The 19,785-nt window shown below is 47.7% G+C and overlaps 1 protein-coding gene across 2 annotated transcripts in view; it reads left to right on the top strand.

Moving 5' to 3' along the window:
* The window catches only part of sema5ba (sema domain, seven thrombospondin repeats (type 1 and type 1-like), transmembrane domain (TM) and short cytoplasmic domain, (semaphorin) 5Ba), a 483,409-nt gene that overhangs the window by 423,674 nt on the left and 39,950 nt on the right, over nucleotides 1-19,785 (top strand). For both annotated transcript variants that reach the window (XM_070875254.1, XM_070875253.1), the window contains 3 exons: nucleotides 13,314-13,539; nucleotides 16,380-16,598; nucleotides 19,444-19,614. In XM_070875254.1, the coding sequence (XP_070731355.1) occupies nucleotides 13,314-13,539; nucleotides 16,380-16,598; nucleotides 19,444-19,614 (616 nt within the window). The remainder of the gene's footprint in view (nucleotides 1-13,313; nucleotides 13,540-16,379; nucleotides 16,599-19,443; nucleotides 19,615-19,785) is intronic.

The following is a 19,785-nucleotide window of genomic DNA, read 5'->3' as shown; positions in this document are numbered from 1 at the left end:
GATACCTGTTGCTGTTCCCAGCTAGTTTTGTTTGCCTACTGCCATATCATTTTGTCTGACAGCCATCCCCACAGGCTATTGGCCTGTAAGGGTTCCTGCCACACATCTGACAGCCTTATGGCAACTTTAGTCAATTGTCCTGCTTTCTGTATTTTATTCTGCAGCGTCTCGATATCTATTGAGTTTAAAGCTCCTAGTCCCATTCCTAACCCTCCTAGTACTGTATCTAGTATGTTTTGCTGATTACGAGCTTTTGTTATCTTTAGGGCAAGATCCGGGTTCTTACAATACCTGGATGCCATCTTTCGGTCATACTGTATATTTATTGTTAAATTTATTATTGAAGAGGCTATCAGTGTGCTCAGACACGTTTCGTGCAGCCTTTGTAAGTGTGGCATCCGTTCCTGGTTCGGACAGGGATATTTTACACTTACCATAACCAGCCATGGACCCATCCCGCCAAACTGTGAACTACTCGTACACATCACCCAGTCTCCATCTCCCAGGGTTTCCTGTCCCCACTCTGTACTATTGGTGTACTCCGTTTTGTTAGTATTCCAGGCTTCGTTCTGTATTTTGGTTATATTCTGGGGAGTATTGTCGCAACCTCGCTTGCACATCATCCCGGGACCGTCGGCCTCCCATGTAAAGTTGAACGTTACATTCTCGTGTTTATGGGTGATCAGTATAAAATTGCCAGAGACTGGTGCCGAATAGGTCCCCCGTCTACAGTCTAACGTTAAATTAAAAACACGACATTCAATTCCCGCGGGGCATGTATAGTTTCTCTGGGTTACTTTTCGTTGGCACTTCCACATTATATAACGTCTACGCACTTTTCCTTCTAACTGTGGAGGCACTGGGAGAGCCAGAGCGGCCACTAACCCAGTCACCACCAGCACTATCCACAGGTTCATCCCGTTGTTTTCTGGCCTGCTTCCTTATCGGACGCTTCCGTGGCCGCCGGGTGCACCGTTACTACGGGTTAAAACAGACGGGGGTTGTTTAGTATTATATGGTTTTACCTGTGTCCATCTAATCCCAGTGGGCTCCTGTAGACAAACACAAGTATCACTCGTCATTAGTACCGAGTATGGCCCCATCCATCGGGGCTCCATTCCCTTTCGCATCCCTGTTACCTTTATCGTGACCCTGTCCTCCTATTTCAGGTAACATTTCGGGTCTCATTCCCTCATTCTGAATTTCTGGATCTCTTATCTGCTGTCTGCTTTTAACTTCTTTATTCATAGCCTGCACCTCTTTGTTTAGCTGGACCAAGCCGATCCTGAATTGGCCCTGCTTCACCTGTCCCTCTGGCTAAATCCTCTGGCAGTCTCATAGACCGGCCAGTCGTCAGCTCATAAGGTGTTAGTCCCGTGATATAATGTTAGCAGTTGTTGCCACAACTTGCTCCTGGGGGACCCCATACCCATATGTCACCCTTTTGGTGGGCCCCGTGCTTACTCCATTCACGTCTTTCTTCCTGATCGACACTCTGGTGGACCTGTGCTATATTTATGTCTGTCTGAACATTGTTAGTCATTACTGGTTGAATTTCAGCCTTAACTGCTGGCTCTGGCTTCCATTCAGCTGCCGCTTGTTTGGCTGCTAGGTCTGAAAACCGATTCCCCAAGGTGGGTCGGTCTTGGGGGTGCATGTGGCCCTTACTAGTTAGTTTTCTGTGTGCTTTTAGCTTGATTACCGCTGCTCCCCATGATTCCTTTGCTGCTTTCACTAGCCTTTCTACTAGCCTTCCAGGTTTCACTACCTCACCGGTAAACGTCACATACCTTCGTCGTGACCAGGCTGCCATATAGTCGCGAACCACCCCGAAAGCGTATGGACTGTCTGTATATATGTTTACTCGCTTTCCTTTAGCTGACTCGAGAGCCTTTATAAGGGCCACCAGTTCTGCCACCTGAGCTGACTTGTCTCCTGGGAGTGCTCCTGCCATTATTGTCTCTCCCTCCTGTGTTACAACCGCCCACCCCGGTTGAGGTTCTCCATCAATGTATTTTCTGGATCCATCCACATATAAAGTCTCATCTGGGTTGTCCAATGGCTCTTCCTTTATCCCGCTATCCGTCTCCTCCTCTACTTGTTCCCTACAGCTATGTTCCTCCCCTTCAATCTGCACCCCAGTAGCGGGGTTAACTCCATTATGCTTTTTTATTATTAGTGACTTGTCTTTGGGCAGCAATACAGTCTCCCACTTAGCCTTTCAGCCACAGCTTTCCGGTATTTAGTAATTCTACCAGGGTATGTTGTGTGTGTAAGATGGCCTGTCCCATCATCACAACTGGTTCGCTTACTTTGACCGCCCAAGTCGCACAGTCCAGGGCGGCCACACATCGGGGCATCCCACTAGCCACTGGGGTCTTTCTTCGTCGAGTAACAGGCTATAGGTCTCTGCCGGCCCCCATGTTCCTGCATTACCACGGCGGAATAGCTTCCATCATCCTGATCACAATATAGGTGGAAAGGTTTATTGGGATCTGGCAATCCTAGGATGGGGGCCTACATCAGAGCTCTTTTTAGTTCCCTGTATGCCTCTTCCTGTTCCGGTCTCCAATCTATTTTCTGTAGAGGTCCCCCAGTTCCTTTAATTAATTTCTGTAGGGGTTTTACTAGCGTTGTGTATTGAGGTATAACATTCCGACTATAATTAAAGAGTCCTAATACCTTCCTTACTCCCCTGGTTTACAATGATCAGGTAACATTCTGGTACCCACTCATCTTGTGGCTTCAAGATAAACACTCCTGACACTCGGATGCCACCCCTGACGTAATTGTTATACCCTTAGTAGCTCATAGGGGGTTAATCCTGTCATTCGACTTGGTGTGGTGCGTAACCTCATTAGTATCATGGGTAGTAATTCTGGCCAGGGTTGTCTGGTTTCCTGTATTCAAAAACAAGTGATAGTTTTTATCTTAACATACAAGTGCTCGCAATTCAAGTTCTCGCAAATCATTTCCAAGGCTACTTCCATATCTTATCTCGTCTCTCCCAAACGGCTTTTCTGTCTCTCATCAGAGAAAATGACATTTTTAGATTGTTTTCAAACTTTTTAGGTTTTTTTTCCTACACTGTTCAGTATTATTTCTTTTAAAAAGGTTTCCAAACCCAAGATTTTCCAATACAACCAAAATGTTTATCAAGGAGAATTACCGAAAATATCTCAAAATCCCAATTCCAATACTGTACTGCCAATCTTTTATTTAAATCTCTTTTACTAAGCTAGAAGCTTTCACGTCATTTAAAATAAGATTAACTAGGGCGATGCTTCCCAGCCTATAGCCTCGAGAAACCCACCCAGGCTCTTTAAAAAAAAGGCATTTAGTATCTTTTAACCCAATGTAATCAATGATTACGTGTTTTCTTTTGACAAGTAAGTGAGCGGATCGGAGTTGTTTTTTAAACAAGACTGCGCATTTTTTTTACTGTGATCCAACTAGAACTTCCAAGAACTGAAGCTTCTGTGTTGGTTCTATTTTCTTTTTTTTATATATATATCTTTTGTTAAACAAACCCGTCCTTTGTGCATTTCGTCGCTCCGTAGATCATAATCAAAATAAATCCGTACCTGCATTTGTAACTTAAAATTTAATTCAATTCTAGATAAACAATGAATATAAAACTTCCCACATCCATGATAAAAGAGCTAACCAGCTAGCTCCAGCACAGAAGTGGGTGGAGCTTAAACAAACATAACAGACACACTTTATTTTAAAGACAGACATTCACGCCAACTTTCATTCAACAAAGCTTATTTGCTCTTTTTTTATTAGTTTTTTTTTTAGCAACTTATTTTCTGGTTCCCTTGTTTTTCTTCATCAGTCTCTGTCCCAGCCATCCGGTGGGCGTCATTCTCAAACTGCTCACTTCTACTCTTAACCTTGGTAATTGTGGACACTGACTTAATCTTGCTTTGGCTGTTTTCTTATTTTTTCTGTTTCTCTCTACACCTATCTTTCCACTCCTCCTTCTTTTCTCCTTGCATTTTTGAAACACACTATAACCACCTCATTCCCTTTGTTTCCCTTTCTTTGCAACCACCAGTTGAGTTTCCAGGGTATCTTTATTTTCTTCATCATATCCTTCCTTAACCATTTTCCTTTTAACCTTTTCATATTTATCACTCAGAAACTCTTCTGGTAGTTTGTACCTCACCCCTCCACGGGCCTTGGCAGTATCCTTTGCCCTTTCTCACACCGGGGCATTTTCCCCAGGTTCCCGTTTTTCCGCCTTTACTTATGCGGAACCCTTTTCCACCTTTACTTATGCGGAACCTCGTTTCTGGCTAGATAGCTAGGCCGCCCTCACCGGGGATTCCCCGGTATCCCGTATAAATACTTATTCTCCTGACACACGCATTTACTTACAGTGCCCTGACGCGCCCCTCAACTGGATTTACCGGCTGCACAGACTCCGCTTCAGATTCGTTGGATCTCTGGCCGGGCCTCTTGGGAGGAGAATTTCTCAAGGCAATTCTCTACTCACTCGGTTTTAGGTTGGTTCAGCTTTTGAGTCGAATTTGCCTGTCCAGCAGACCCTGCTAGCTGCGCCAAGCTGTAAGGGTTAACTTCAAACCACCACTCGGAGTCCGTTAGCCTTAAAGTAAATGCAGTTTTATTAATTAATACAAACTAGCAGGGGAGTTATTCCTTAAGGAACGCTCAAAGAAATGGCTGGAGGCATTCTCCTTTATACAATTTCAGATTCAGTCATTAAGTAATTACACAAGTTACAATTAATATATGATGATTGATTAATACATGATTGATTGGCACAGCGCTTCCACCAACCTGGCTTCTACATGCCTTAAATGGTAATTCCGGATATGATTACTGTCATCCATTCTATCCTATCCTTATCTTGTTATTCAGTTCAGTTTCTATGTTATCCGTCTGTATCCTTGCCTCCTAAGGTCTTTGGTCTGTTTTGCTTCTCGTAGGAATGTTCTCACAGACTGTAGGTTCCAGCCTATAGGTTCCATTTTAAAATCTGTTAGCTCCATTTTAAAATGGCACAATGTTATAAAGAATTGTAATTTATCTCTTCAGTAATGTTGATTGAGGGATAAATATTAGCCAGGACATTGGGGATAACTCCCCTGTTCTTCTTCGAAATAGCGCCATGGGATCTTTTGCGTCCACCCGAAGGCAACATCTCATCTGAAGAATGTTCTTGTGTTCAGATTCTAGCCCTGATGAGATGGATTCAAGTCAGCCTAAAAACACCGGGAAGTGGCTCGGGGACACTGTCCTCCTGGAATTAAGCAGCTCTCCTGATCCGGGGGGCAAACCGGGTCTTCGCTTCTCACCACGAGGGGGTTGCTGACATTTAGCCACTGGCCGTGAACTAATTGTTTTACTTCAAAGCCAATAGGGAACTCAGGAGAAGGCTGCGGGGTGACCTACTAGATGTCTTTAAGATTATGAAAGGGTAGAGATAGAGAAGGTGTTTCCAGGAGGACTAAGCCTAGGGGCCATAAATAAGAACATAAGAAATAGGAGCAGGAGTAGGCCATTTGGCCCCTCGATCCTGCTCCTCCATTCAATAAGATCATGGCTGATCTGATCATGGACTCAGCTCCACTTCCCTGCCCGCTCCACATAACCCTTGACTCTCTTATCTTTCAGAAATCTGTCTATCTCCACCTTAAATATATTCAATGACCCAGCCTCCACAGCTCTCTTGGGTAGAGAATTTCAAAGATTCACGACCCTCTGAGAGGAGAAATTCCTCCTCATCTCCGTTTTAAATGGGCGACGCCTTATTCTGAAACTATACCCCCATGTTCTAGATTCTCCCATGAGGTGAAACATCCTCTCTGCATCTACCTTGCCAAGCCCCCTCAGAATCTTATATGTTTCAATAAGATCATCTCTCATTCTTCTAAACTCCAAAGAACAAAGGCCCAACCTGCTCAACCTTTCTTCATAAGACAACCCCTTCATCTCAGGAATCAACCTCGTGAACTTTCTCTGAACTGCCTCCATTGCAAGTATATCCCTCCTCAAATAAGGAGGTCAAAACTGTACGCAGTACTCCAGGTCTGATATAAGATAGTCAACATTAAATCCAATAGGGAATTTCAAGAGAAATTCAAGAGTCCATGATCAGATCAGCCATGATCTTATTGAATGGTGGTTCAGGCTCGAGGGACCAGATGGCCGACTCCTGCTCCTATTTCTTATGTTCTTATCTTTATCTAGAGAGTGGTTAGAATTTGGAACACGCTACCATTTGAAGTATTTGAGCCGAATAGCATAGATGCATTTAAGGGGAAGTTAGATAAACACATGCGGGACAAAGGAATAGAAGGTTGTGCTGATTGGATGCGATGAAGAGGATGTGGGAGGAGGCTCATGTGGAGCATAAGCACCAGCATGGATTAGTTGGGCCGAATGGCCTGTTTGTGTGCTGTAAATTCTTTGTGATATGTTTAGAAAGGAAGGAGATTGGAAGGAAGTTCTCTCTATTGATCCCGAAAAACGGTTCAAGCTTGTTTAGATCTGAGGATTTGCAGAAAACCATCCCTTTTGGCTACAAGTTGGTAGAAAAACATTTATCTTGGATATTTTGAAAGCTGCACGGGGCGGGGGGAGGGGGTGGAATTAGCTGCTTGGGGACGAGGGAGGGATGTACGAAGCTGTGAGATAGGGTCAGCTAAGTGTCAGATCTTCTGGCTCCTCCGCCAGGGCCCATGTAACACATCTGTTTGGTATTCCCCTTAATTATGTTGTTATTTTTTCATAAAATATAATCCATGTCGAATGGCTGGGTCTTGAGCAGGATACGCTGTTTCTAATCTGCTTTATGAGAGTCTCCAAATGCCGCACTGACTGTAATTGAAAGCACATTTCACACCTCCTAATCAAATTTACGTTTTTATCCATTTCATATGTCCTGTAACGCTCGCTTTCTGGGGAATGAGGGCCAAATATCTTTTTTTCGACGCTAAGAAAGATTATTTTTTTTAATTATGAGGAGTGTGCTTTCATGGTTAGAAGATTATTCCTAAACCCTCCATGTTTTGGAATGTGCTAGAGTAGCGGAAACGTGGGAGCACTTTGGGCTGGATTTGCGGATGGGGGATTTTTCGGGCGGTAACGGCAACAGGGCGGTAAAGTTTGCGCGGGGAAAACGGTTTGGGTCTGCGGCCACAGAATTTAGCAGCTGGGCCCTGAGTGTGGGGCGGGGCGCAAAGGGAGGCGTTCCACACCTTGTTTAGGGCGCTAGGCCGACTGAGCAACTGAAAATCCATTGCTAAAGAGCCGGCCTCCGAGCACCCTGAGAGAATCTTCCCTGATGGGGGGGGGGGGGGGTAAATCGACACAAAACACACAAAAAAACATGTAAGGTTATCCACTTTGGGGGCAAAAACAGGAAGGAAGATTATTATCTGAATGGTGACAGATTAGGAAAAGGGGAGGTGCAACGAGACCTGGGTGTCATGGTACATCAGTCATTGAAAGTAGACATGCAGGTACAGCAGGCGGTTAAGAAAGCAAATGGCATGTTGGCCTTCATAGCGAGGGGATTTGAGTATAGGAGCAGGGAGGTCTTGCTGCAGTTGTACAGGGCCTTGGTGAGGCCACACCTGGAGTATTTTGTACAGTTTTGGTCTCCTAATCTGAGGAAGGACATTCTTGCTATTGAGGGAGTGCCACGAAGGTTCACCAGACTGATTCCCGGGATGGCGGGACTGACATATGAAGGAAGACTGAATCGACTAGGCTTATATTCACTGGAATTTAGAAGAATGAGAGGGGATCTCATCGAAACATATAAAATTCTGACGGGATTGGACAGGTTAGATGCAGGAAGAATGTTACCGATGTTGGGGAAGTCCAGAACCAGGGGTCACAGTCTAAGGATAAGGGGTAAGCCATCTAGGACCGAGATGAGGAGAAACTTTTTCACCCAGAGAATTGTGAACCTGTGGAATTCTCTACCACAGAAAGTTGTTGAGTCCAGTTCGTTGGATATATTCAAAAGGGAGTTAGATGTGGCTCTTACGGCTAAAGGGATCAAGGGGTATGGAGAGAAAGCAGGAATGGGGTACTGAAGTTGCATGATCGGCCATGATCATATTGAATGGTGATGCAGGCTCGAAGGGCCGAATGGCCTGCTCCTGCACCTATTTTCTATGTTTCTATACCTTGAACGCCCCACATTAGGATAAATCGCAAAAACTAAAAATAGATAAAAACAATCACATTTACTTCATTACTTCACTCACCCCCGCTGGGATAGCTCTGACCGCCTGGTTTTCATGGCGGTCCCACTAGGGGGCGCTAGAAGGTCGCCATCAACCAAAACTCGAAGCGCTGTCGAAACCGGTGGCGTTGCACGTTGGCTCAACGCTCCAGGGTGGTGCTGTTCAGTGCCCCCGCAAAACCGCCAACTAATTTCCCAGCGGGGAGCAGGAAGGTGCCCCCCCCCCACCCCCGCCCCACCGCACCCGGAAATCCTTCTCTCCGAGGCGGCGATATTCTGAAAAATCCAGCCCTTTGTTCACACAGCGAGTAGTGGGAATCCAGAACTGTATCATGTGGATGCAGGCAGGCAATTGGAACTTTTTAGAACTGAGATTGACAGATTTTTTGTTTCGTTAGGGTACGATAGCATCGAGGTTATGTTACTGGACTAGTAATCCAGAGGCCTGGACTAATGAGTTAAAACTGAGATGAGGAGGAATTTCTTCTCTCAGAGGGTTGTGAATCTGTGGAATTCTCTGCCTCAGAGAGCTGTGGAAGCTGGGACATTGAGTAGATTTAAGACAGCGATATAGACAGTTTATCAACCGATAAGGGAGTAAAGGGTTATGGGGACCGGGCAGGGAAATGGAGCTGAGTCCATGATCGGATCAGCCATGATCTTATTGAATGGTGGAGCAGGCTCGAGGGGCCGTATGGTCTACTCCTGCTCCTATTTCTTATGTTCTAATGTTCCGGAGATGTGAGCCCAAATCCCACCAAGGCAGCTGGGGAATTTAAATTCAGTTATTAATTAAATAAATTTGGAATTAAAAAGCTAGCATCAGTAATGGTGACTATGAATCTACTGGATTGTCATACAAAACCAACTGGTTCACGAATGTCCTTTAGGGAATGAAATCTGCCTCCCTTACCCCGGCCTGGCCTATATGTGACCCCCAAACTCACAGCAATGTGGTCGACTCTTAACTGTCCTCTGAAATGGCCCCGCAAACCATTCAGTTGTGTTCAAGAAGGTGGCTCACCACCACCACCTTCTCGAGGGAATAAACGCTGGCCTTGCCAGCGACACCCACATCCCGTGAATGAATGAAAAAAGGGATATGGAGCCACCCTCCATAAGCTTGAGTTCACCCAATACTCTGCTGCCTGTAACCTAACTCGCACCAAGTCCCGTTCACCCACTGGCTCCCGATCCGGCAACGCATCGAATTTAAAATTCTGATCCTCGTGTTCAAATCCCTCCATTGCCTCTCTCCTCCCTATCTCTGTGACCGCCCCCAGCCCTACAACCCTAAGCGATCTCTGCGTTCCTTTAACTCTGCCCTCTTGCGCACCTGCTCCCCCCCCAATGCCCCCCCCTTCCTTCGCCCCACCTTTGGCAGCCGTGTCTTCCACCGTCCAGCACAAAAAGGGATGAGTTCACAGGTGTTTCAATTGAAGGACCTAATATTCCAGGTCCTGAACTACATGTTGAAGGGTGGAAGATGCCTGTGGGTGGATTTTGCACACCAGCACCACACGGGCTTGACAGAGCTAGGTCTCTTGGTCCAGTAGTAAAGATTAACCAAGACAACTGGAGACCAGCTCTGCTACATGGACCTAGTGCACACACATATCACAGTGTGGGCTGGCCCATGAACGGTCCCGGCCTGCAAAACCATCAGCAGACCGGGGCCATTAGAGGGATCATGCTCCTGCAGGAGGGCGACGGCTGCGAAGAGAGGCGACGGGATTTGACGTCACCCAAATCCAGGTCGCTGATTGGAGTGCGGGCAGGTACAGCTGGAGCGGCGAGGTCGGGGCAGAGGAGAGGCACGAGTTCGGGGCCCTGAAGAGGCGAGGGCCCAGGTGCCCTTCATGTACTTGAGGAAAGACTATGTGACTTTTGTAATGTATGCACCTGTGAGAATGCTGTTGCATTGGGAGTGGCTTAGCCAGTCACGTGATGTTCACAAGACTCAATAAAACCCCAGTCAATTGGGTTCAGGGGATCCACGATGAGGTATGCAGTTGTGAGCCCGGTAGATGAACTGGTAATGTGTAGTGTGATTGTTAAATCTTTGCTAATAAACAAACTAGTTCTTAATAGCAATGTGTTGCTATGAATTCTTAAGCAAAGAACCCAGGAAGTAGATACATTGCAACTTTCAACCTGAAAAGGATGTATCTGAGAGATCTTGTTGAGGTTTGTAAGTTAGTAAACGGTATGGAAAAGGTTAATCTAGAATGCTACTTAAAAAATGCACAGTGGGTAAGGCAGCTCCCAATGTCATGACACCTGAGTCTTGTTTTTTTGCAGGTCCATGGTGGACCCATCACTTTTATCAAGAACAGATGAGATTTTATGTGAAAACGTAAAGAGGCTTTCTTCTTTCATTAATATAACCTCTCCCTTGCACCTCTGGCATGAGAGTACTAAGAAAACCCATTAAAAGTTAATGACAGACAAATGACCAAGAACTCAATCAACAGTCCATCAAATTCTAATGCTGTCAGTCTCGAGGCACTCCTTACATTACAGCAGTGCTGTCAACTTAAGAACGTAAGAATTAGGAGCAGCAGTAGGCCATACGTCCCCTCGAGCCTGCTCCGCCTTTCAATAAGATCATGGCTGATCTTCGACCTCAACACTTTCCCGCCCGATCCTTGTATCCCTTGATTCCTTAAGATTGTGGGTTCAAGTCCCACTCTAGGGACTTGAGCACAAAAAAAATTATAGGCTGACACTCCCAGGTACCGTCTTTCAGATGAGACGTTAAACCGAGGCCCCGTCTGCTCTCTCAAGTCAATATAAAAGATCCCACGGCACTATTTCGAAGAAGAGTAGGGTAATTATCCCCAGTTTTTACCCCTCGATTAACATAACAAAAAATAGATTATCTGGCCATTATCACATCGCTGTTTGTGGAGGTTTGCTGTGCGCAAATTGGCTGCTGCGTTTCCCACATTACAACAGTGACCACACTCCAAAAGTACTTCATTGGCTGTAAAGAACTTGGAGACGTCCGGTGGTCGTGAAAGGAGGTGTATGAATGCAAGTCTTTCTTTCTTTTTAATAGTGTCTAAAAATCCATCGATCTCAGCCTTGAATATACTCAACGACTGAGCCACCAGTGTCCTCTGGGGTGGGGAATTCCAAACACTCACCGTCCTCTGAGTGAAGAAATTCCTCCTCACCTCTGTAAACGTCTGGTGCTCGAGTCTCAGCCAATTGACCACCGCTGACAAAAGGGAGCACATTTTTCCCCGGCTCGCTCGAATTATCTCCCCTTTCTCAAACCTCCCTGTTCGCCCAGTAAATGTACTGAGCTGGTACAGCGTTTCAGTGTGCTTATGGTGCACGCAGGCACACTGACGGATGGGATCTCAATGTACACGCATCATCGCATTGACCGTTTTGAAATGTAGTCACTTTTGTGAAATATGGCAAACGATTATGAATGTTATAACCAACCTCACTAAAAACAAATTATCTGCTCATTATCTCATGCTGTTTGTGGGAGCTTGCTGTGCGCAAATTGGCGGCCGTGTTTCCCACATTGCAACAGTGACGATGCTCCAAAAGTACTTCATTGGCTGTAAAGCGCTTTGGGACGTCATGAGGTCATGAAAGGCGCTATACAAATGCAAGTCTTTCTTTAATTTCTGTAAACTGGTGCACAAGCCCTCACCATCTCATGCATATAGGGCCTTCATTCATGGGTCTGATGTCTTCTCACCATTTTTGTATGTGCCTGGGGCATTTCCTTGACAATGGCCCTTCGAGCCCAGGGTGGCCAGCTCTGCTTGGGTGTATTCCTGGCGGTCTCATCACATGACCTCCAACCGCCCCGCCCCCCCATACTCCCGCCATTGGCCGGCCAACATGTCCATCCTTTGCAGTGCGCAGCCTTCTCACAGCCAAACGGAAAGCGGACGGACTCCTGGTTACCTGATTGGACGATTCTTGACTGTCAGTCAAACAACCTTAATCCCACGTCTGATATTTTTTATAACCTAATAAACAGAAGAAAACTAAAACAAAAAAAGCACAATTTTTTTAATGCCCCTGTTGTTCATCTTCAGGGGTTTTGCTCACAGCGGTGGAGATTAATCGTTAATTCCTGGAGATTTCAGGGGCAATCCTGGAGGGGTTGGTGACCCTAATCAAGACTGTTAATCTTGAAGTACCTGGCTAACAACACCAGGACACGGTTGTTGAGTCAAGTGGCCTTCCTCGTAAGGTAGTGGAAGGCACAGCCACAATGGGCCAAATGGCCTTCTTCTGCATTGTATCATTCTAAGGACTGGATTTCAACTTTCCTGTTTTCGAGGCGATAATGGCGTCGGGAAAGTTAGCGGCCGGGGACAGTTTGCGCCTCAGTAGATAGGTTTGGGCAGCTGTGCCCTGCGTCAGGGGGCGCAGTGCTCAGGGGGGGCATTGTACACCTCTCTTGGCACCAGGATGGGAAACTCCCGAGCTAAAGTGCCGGGCTGGGAGCTCTCCGAGAGAGGCCGGGGGTGGTTGTGGGGGAGGGTAATCTAAAAAATACCCACAAAAGCATTCCTAAAACATTGCCCACGCCACCGCAATACAAAGCACACAAAAATAAAAACAGAATAATACTCACGCTTAACTTTTGCGGCCCATTACCTTCCTCTCCGCTGCCGGGATCGCTGGCGCGCTCTGATTTCCCGGACGGGTCACTACAGGGCCCCCTCCCGGGCGGACGGTTCGGGTAAGACTCAAAACCCGCGCCGGTGTCGCAACCAGAGGCCTTCCCGGCAGTGCTGCTCCGCGTAGCCGCCAAACCGGACCCGAGGATCGCGGCGCGGTGTTGGAGATCTCACCGCCGCCTTTCACACCGCTCCGGGGCGAAACCCCGAGTGCAAAGAGCCGGAAAATCCAGCACTATGAGTCTAATCTCTTCCAAAAAAAAAACCATGTGATTTGTGGCGTCGTAGAGATCAAACAGCATTTACCGCTATTGATAACGTCGAACTCGCGTCATTTTGAAAGGGCGGTTTGTGGCAAAAGGCTTCCTTGTTGCTTTACCAGTGCCCCGTTACCCTGTTTCTCTCTCTCTCTCTCTCCCTCTCTGCAGGAGCACAGGGCCTGTAACGTGGACTCGTGCCCCGAGGTCCGCAGGAACACGCCGTGGACGCCCTGGATGCCAGTCAACATCAGTCAGAACGGAGCCCGTCACGAGCAACGGTTCCGTTACACCTGCCGGGCACCGCTAGCAGACCCGCACGACCTACAGCTCGGCAAGAAAAGGGTGGACGGTCGCTTCTGCCCTGCAGATGGCACCTCGGCCTGCTCCACTGACCGTAAGTCAACAGGGGGCGCTGCCCTTGGCATTCCCTGCGGAGCCAAGGCAGGGTAAATGGAGTCGAAATACAGAGCAGCCATGATCTCATTGAATGGCGGAACAGGTGGCTGATTGGCCGACTCTTGTTCCTATTTTCTTACATTTATTTTTTGGCAAGGCCGGCATTTATTACCCATCCCCAGCTTCCCCGTGAGAAACATAGAAACATAGAAAATAGGTGCAGGAGTAGGCCATTCGGCCCTTCTAGCCTGCACCACCATTCAATGAGTTCATGGATGAACATGCAACTTCAGTACCCCATTCCTGCTTTCTCGCCATACCCCTTGATCCCCCTAGTAGTAAGGACTTCATCTAACTCCTTTTTGAATATATTTAGTGAATTGGCCTCAACAACTTTCTGTGGTAGAATTCCACAGGTTCACCACTCTCTGGGTGAAGAAGTTTCTCCTCATCTCGGTCCTAAATGGCTTACCCCTTATCCTTAGAAAGGTGGTGGAGAACCGCCTTCTCCTTGAACCGCTGCAGTCCGTGTGGTGAAGGGGCTCCCACAGTGCTATTGGGGAGGGATGTCCTGGATTTTGATGAAAGAACGGCCGATATTTGTCCCAAGTCAGGATGGTGTGCAACTTGGAGGGGAATGTAGAGGGGTTGGTGTTCCCATGCGCCTGCTGCCCTTGCCCTTGTAAGGGGTAGAGGTCGCGGGTTTGGGTGGTGCTGCTGAAGAAGCCCTGGTGAGTTGCTGCAGTGCATCTTGTAGATTGTACACACTCAGGGCCGGATCAATGGCCCGATGGGTCTGGGGCAAACTGATCCAAATGGGCCTATCGTTATGTTTGTTCGTGTATGATTCTGATTCTGAGTATGAAAATATAGGCCAGTATATTCAACAATGAAAGTATATATTCCTTATCAAGTAGATATATCATCATCATTGGCAGTCCCTCGGAATCGAGGAAGACTTGCTTCCACTCCTGAAGTGAGTTCTTTGGTGGCTGAACAGTCCAATACGAGAGCCACAGTCCCTGTCACAGGTGGGACAGATAGTCATTGAGGGAAGCGGTGGGTGGGACTGGTTTGCCGCACGCCCTTTCCGCTGCCTGCGCTTGATTTCTGCATGTTCTCAGCGTTGAGACTCGAGGTGCTCAGCGCCCTCTCGGAAGCACTTCCTCCACTTAGGACAGTCTTGGGCCAGGGACTCCCAGGTGCCGGTGGGGATGTCGCACTTTATCAGGGAGGCTTTGAGGATGTCCTTGTAGCATTTCCTCTGCCCACCTTTGGCTCGTTTGCCATGAGGGAGTTCCGAGTAGAGCACTTGCTTTGGGAGTCCCGTGTCTGGCATGCAACAATCCTATACATATATGCAAATTTCACTCAATAACATGAGAGTTCTATTCAGCCTATTTGGGAGGCCTTATAATTTTTTCCTACATATATTTGGTGGGCCCATGTTCTTTGGGGGGGGCGGCCAGGGGTTGCAGCTTATCTGCCCCATGGTTAATCCACCCCTGTACACACTACAGCCACGGTGCGCTGGTGGTGGAGGGGTTGAACGTTTAACGTGGTGGATGGGATGCCAATGAAGCGGGCTGCTTTGTCCTGAATAGTGTCGAGCTTCTCCAGTGTTGATGCAGGAGACCTTTATAGTTTGGAAGCATACAGAGCAGGGAGATTCCAGGCTTGATTCTTGCTGAGGTAGCGATCTCCTCTTGGATAAAACTTTGGGGGTGGGGGGTAGTACAATTAACCTCAATGCGCCTGGTTTAGGGAGGTGGAAAATATCAGGTGGAGTCCCGCTCGGGATTGTTATCCAATGCGTGTGGAGATATCAGGGCTCAGGCCCCACAGGAGGAGGGATAGGCTGACAGACGGAGGGGGGGCCAGTTGGGCAAGGTGGGGGGGCTACTTACACTGGGCTCCAGGGACGAGCTTATGGAGGGGGTGGAGCATTTGTGCTCGTGGGCTCTCTCTCCTCTCCTTTAAGAGGGAATGGGCTACCCCACCCCCGGCCCCCCCTTGTGAACTGTACCACAGTGAGAGGAAAAGTCAAGCGGGGGCAATTTTCAACTGAGCCCCCTGCCCCGATCATAAGAAATAGGAGCAGGAGTAGGCTATACAGCCCCTCGAGCCTGCTCCACCATTTAATACGATCATGGCTGATCTGATCATGGACTCAGGTCCACTTCCCTGCCCGCTCCCCATAACCTTTTACTCCCTTATCACTCAAAAGTCTGTCTATCTCCACCTTAAATTTATTCAATGTCCCAGCCTCCACAGCTCTCTGAGGCAGCGAATTCCACAGATTTACAACCCTCTGAGAGAAGAAATTTCTCCTCATCTCAGTTTTAAATGGGCGGCCCCTTATTCTAAGATCATGCCCTCTAGTTCTAGTCTCCCCCATCAGTGGAAACATTCTCTCTGCATCCACCTTGTCAAGCCCCCTCATAATCTTATACATTTCGATTAGATCACCTCTCATTCTTCTGATCTCCAATGAGTATAGTCCCAACCTCCTCAACCTTTCCTCATAAGTCAACCTCCTCATCCCCGGAATCAACCCAGTGAACCTTCTCTGGACTGATTCCAAAGCAAGTATATCTTTTCATATATATGGAAACCAAAACTGCACGCAGTATTCCAGGTGTGGCCTCACCAATATCTTATATAGCTGTAGCAAGACTTCCCTGCTTTTGTACTCTATCCTCTTTGCAATAAAGGCCGAGATTTTCAAGTGCCAATGGGCGAGGCATGCCGGGTGAGGGGGCTGGTGACGCAGCAACTGTTTGGCTCCGTGGTGTGACGCGTGCTCCTGCTTTGTTACCTCCCTCTCCCCCCACGCAGCTCTGGTCGATGACCTTCTGAAATTCGGCCGCCCATCTCTCCGCCGGGTCAATGGCGGCTGGTCCCCCTGGCTGCCGTGGTCGCCCTGTTCCCGAGACTGCGAGACGGGTTTCCGGAGCAGGAAGCGGGGCTGCACCCACCCCGAGCCCAAGAACGGAGGACTGCCCTGCACCGGAGCGGCCATTGAGTACAAGGACTGCAACCAGCTGCTTTGCCCAGGTAACATCGACCGCTCGGATTCGGGAGTCGAAGGTACAGTTTCAAAATTTGCGATAAATTTCATCATCATTACAGGCAGTCCCTCGGAATCGAGGAAGACTTGCTTTCACTCTAAAAATGAGTCCTTAGGTGACTGAACAGTCCAATACGGGAACCACAGTCTCTGTCACAGGTGGGACAGATAGTCGTTGAGGGTAAGGGAGGGTGGGACAGATTTGCCACACGCTCTTTCCGCTGCCTGCGCTTGTTTTCTGCATGCTGTCGGCGATGAGACTCGAGGTGCTCTGCGCCCTCCCGGATGCACTTCCTCCACTTAGGGCGGTCTTTGGCCAGGGACTCCCAGGTGTCGGTGGGGATGTTGCACTTTATCAGGGAGGCTTTGAGGGTGTCCTTGTAACGTTTCCTCTGCCCACCTTTGGCTCGTTTGCCGTGAAGGAGTTCCGAGTAGAGCACTTGCTTTGGGAGTCTCGTGTCAGGCATGCGAAAAATGTGGCCCGCCCAGCGGAGCTGATCGAGTGTGGTCAGTGCTTCGATGCTGGGGATGTTGGCCTTATCGAGGACGCTAACGTAGGTGCGTCTGTCCTCCCAGGGGATTTGCAGGATCTTGTGGAGACAAATGGTAGTGTACGGTTAATTTGGAAGATTAACTGTGACAAAATACAGCAAGACATTGATAAACTTGCAAAATGGAGCGAGTAATTGGCAAATGAATTTCAATCTAGATAAGTGTGAGGTGCATTTTGTTGGGAAGAATAAAGAGGCCACTTGGGAAATCAGAGTTTAAATGGGGTAGAGAAAGAAAGACTTGCATTTCTATAGCGCCTTTCACAACCACCGAATGTCTCAAAGCGCTTTACAGTCAACGAAGTACTTTTGGCGTGTAGTCACTGTTGTAATGGGGGAAATGCAGCAGTCAATTTGTGCACAGCAAGCTCCCACAAATAGCAATGTGATAATGACCAGATAATCTACATTTTCCTTGTTATGTTGATTGAGGGATAAATATTGGCCAGGACACCGGCTCTTCTTCAAAATAGTGCTATGGAATCTTTTACGCCCAGCTGAGAGGGCAGACAGGGCCTCAGTTTAACGTCTCATCCAAATGACTGCACCTCTGACAGTGCAGCACTCCCTCAGCACTGCACTGGGAGTGTCAGCCTGGATTATGTGTTCAAGTCCCTGGAGTGGGACTTGAATCCACAGCCTTCCGACCCAGAGGCGAGGGTGCTGCCCACTGAGCCACGGCTGACACTGTAAAGAGGAGCAAAGGGATCTAGGAGTACAGACACACAAATCACTAAAAGTAACAACGCAGATTAATAACGCCATTAAAAAAAAGCAAACAATGCATGCACTGGGGTCGATTTCCAGAGGGATAGAACTGAAAAGCAGACAAGTTATGTTAAACCTGTATCAAACCTTGGTTATACTGCACATGTAGCACTGTGAATAGTTCTGGTCTCCATATTATAAAAAGGATATAGAGACACCGGAGAAGATGCAAATAAGATTTACATGGTTCATACCAGAACGCAGAGGGTACAAATAATCAGACAAAAGCTGTTTTCTCTAGAAAAGAGAGAGCTGAGGGTTGACCTGACATTGTTTTTAAGATTATGAAAGGGTTTGATAGGGTAGATACAGAGAGTGTTTCCACTTGTGGGGCAGACCAAAATTAGAGGCCATCAATATAAGATAGTCACTAATAAATCCAATCGGGAATTCAGGATAAACTTCTTCACCCATAGGGTGGTGAGAATGTGGAACTCTCTACCACAGGGAGTGGTGAAGCAAATATTATTTAAGGGGAGGCTAGATAAACATATGGGGGAGAAAGAAAAAGAAGGGCTTCACTGGCAAGGCCGGTATTTATTGCCCATCCCTAGTTGCCCTTGAGAAGGTGGTGGTGAGCCGCCATCTTGAACCGCTGCAGTACAGTGCTTTTAGGTAGGGAGTTCCAGGACTGTGACCCCAAAACTCTGATGCAGATGAGATGTTTCAGTTCTTTGGGTCACGTTGAACTGAGTCTGTCTCCCTGTTGCAGTGGAAGTAAATAATTGATCCAGTGGCAGTATTCGAAGAAGAATAGGTGTCTCACGGTGCCTTGGCCAACTTCCCTCCCTCAAACAACACTTTGCTATTCATGGCATCTCACTGTATGCAGATTGGCTACTGCATTTGTTTACCTAGCAACCGCGACTGTAACTCAAAAGTAACCGATTGGTTGTGAGTGACTTCAAGATGTCTTGAGGTTGTGATAAAATGTGACGTAAATGCAAGTTCTTCTTCCATCCTTTCTTTCTTTTCTTCTCTACCGATCCTTTTCTCAGATCATTGACTACAATTCCAGAGGCTGGCCCTAGGACTTTGCCCCAGAGGTCATTATTCACCTGCGAGCTTTGGCTATGAGTGTTTGGCTATTCAGCCACGGTGGGGGGGCGGGGGGGGGGGATGGAAATCCCATTTAAACCCCAGCCCATTTGTGTGTCAGCTGTGGTTCAGTGGGTAGCACTCTTGCCTCGAAGTCAGAAGGTTGTGGGTTCAAGTCCCCACTCCAGAGACTTGAGCACGAAAACCTAAGCTGAAGGAGGGCTGCACCGTGTCGGAGGTGCTGTCTTTCAGATGAGACGTTAAACCGATTCCCCCATCTGTTCTCTCAGGTGGACGCACTGGGAGTGTCAGCCTGGATTTTTGTGCTCAAGTCTCTGGAGTGGGAGTTGAACCCACAACCTTCTGACTCACAAGCGAGAGAGTGCCACCGACCGAGCGATGCGGGCGGGGGGGGGGGGTTTGAATACCTTGGCTAATTTTAGCCCCATTATTTCACAACCACTTGTGTTTTCAGTTAAGGGAGCCTGGTCCTGCTGGTCTCCTTGGTCCCTGTGCTCGGCGACCTGTGGAGGAGGGCACTACCAGCGAACTCGTACCTGCACCAACCCGGTGCCAGCGAACAATGGGGACATCTGCATCGGGCTGCACACAGAGGAAGCTCTCTGCAACACTCAGACCTGTGAAGGTAGGCTGTTTACTTTGCCTCACTCAGACAGGAGACCTTGGTGACACGTTGTACCGAGAGGCTCAATTCTATCCCCTGCTCAGAGAAGAAAGACCGTTAGAGGATGACTTCCATTGATGCAAAATATTACAGCTTCTTTGGCAAGAGGGTGGAGGGGGGGAAGGGAATAAC

This window comes from Pristiophorus japonicus, chromosome 3 (genome assembly GCF_044704955.1).
Source record: "Pristiophorus japonicus isolate sPriJap1 chromosome 3, sPriJap1.hap1, whole genome shotgun sequence".
Taxonomy (NCBI): domain Eukaryota; kingdom Metazoa; phylum Chordata; class Chondrichthyes; family Pristiophoridae; genus Pristiophorus; species Pristiophorus japonicus.
This window is presented reverse-complemented; position numbering and strand designations above follow the sequence as displayed.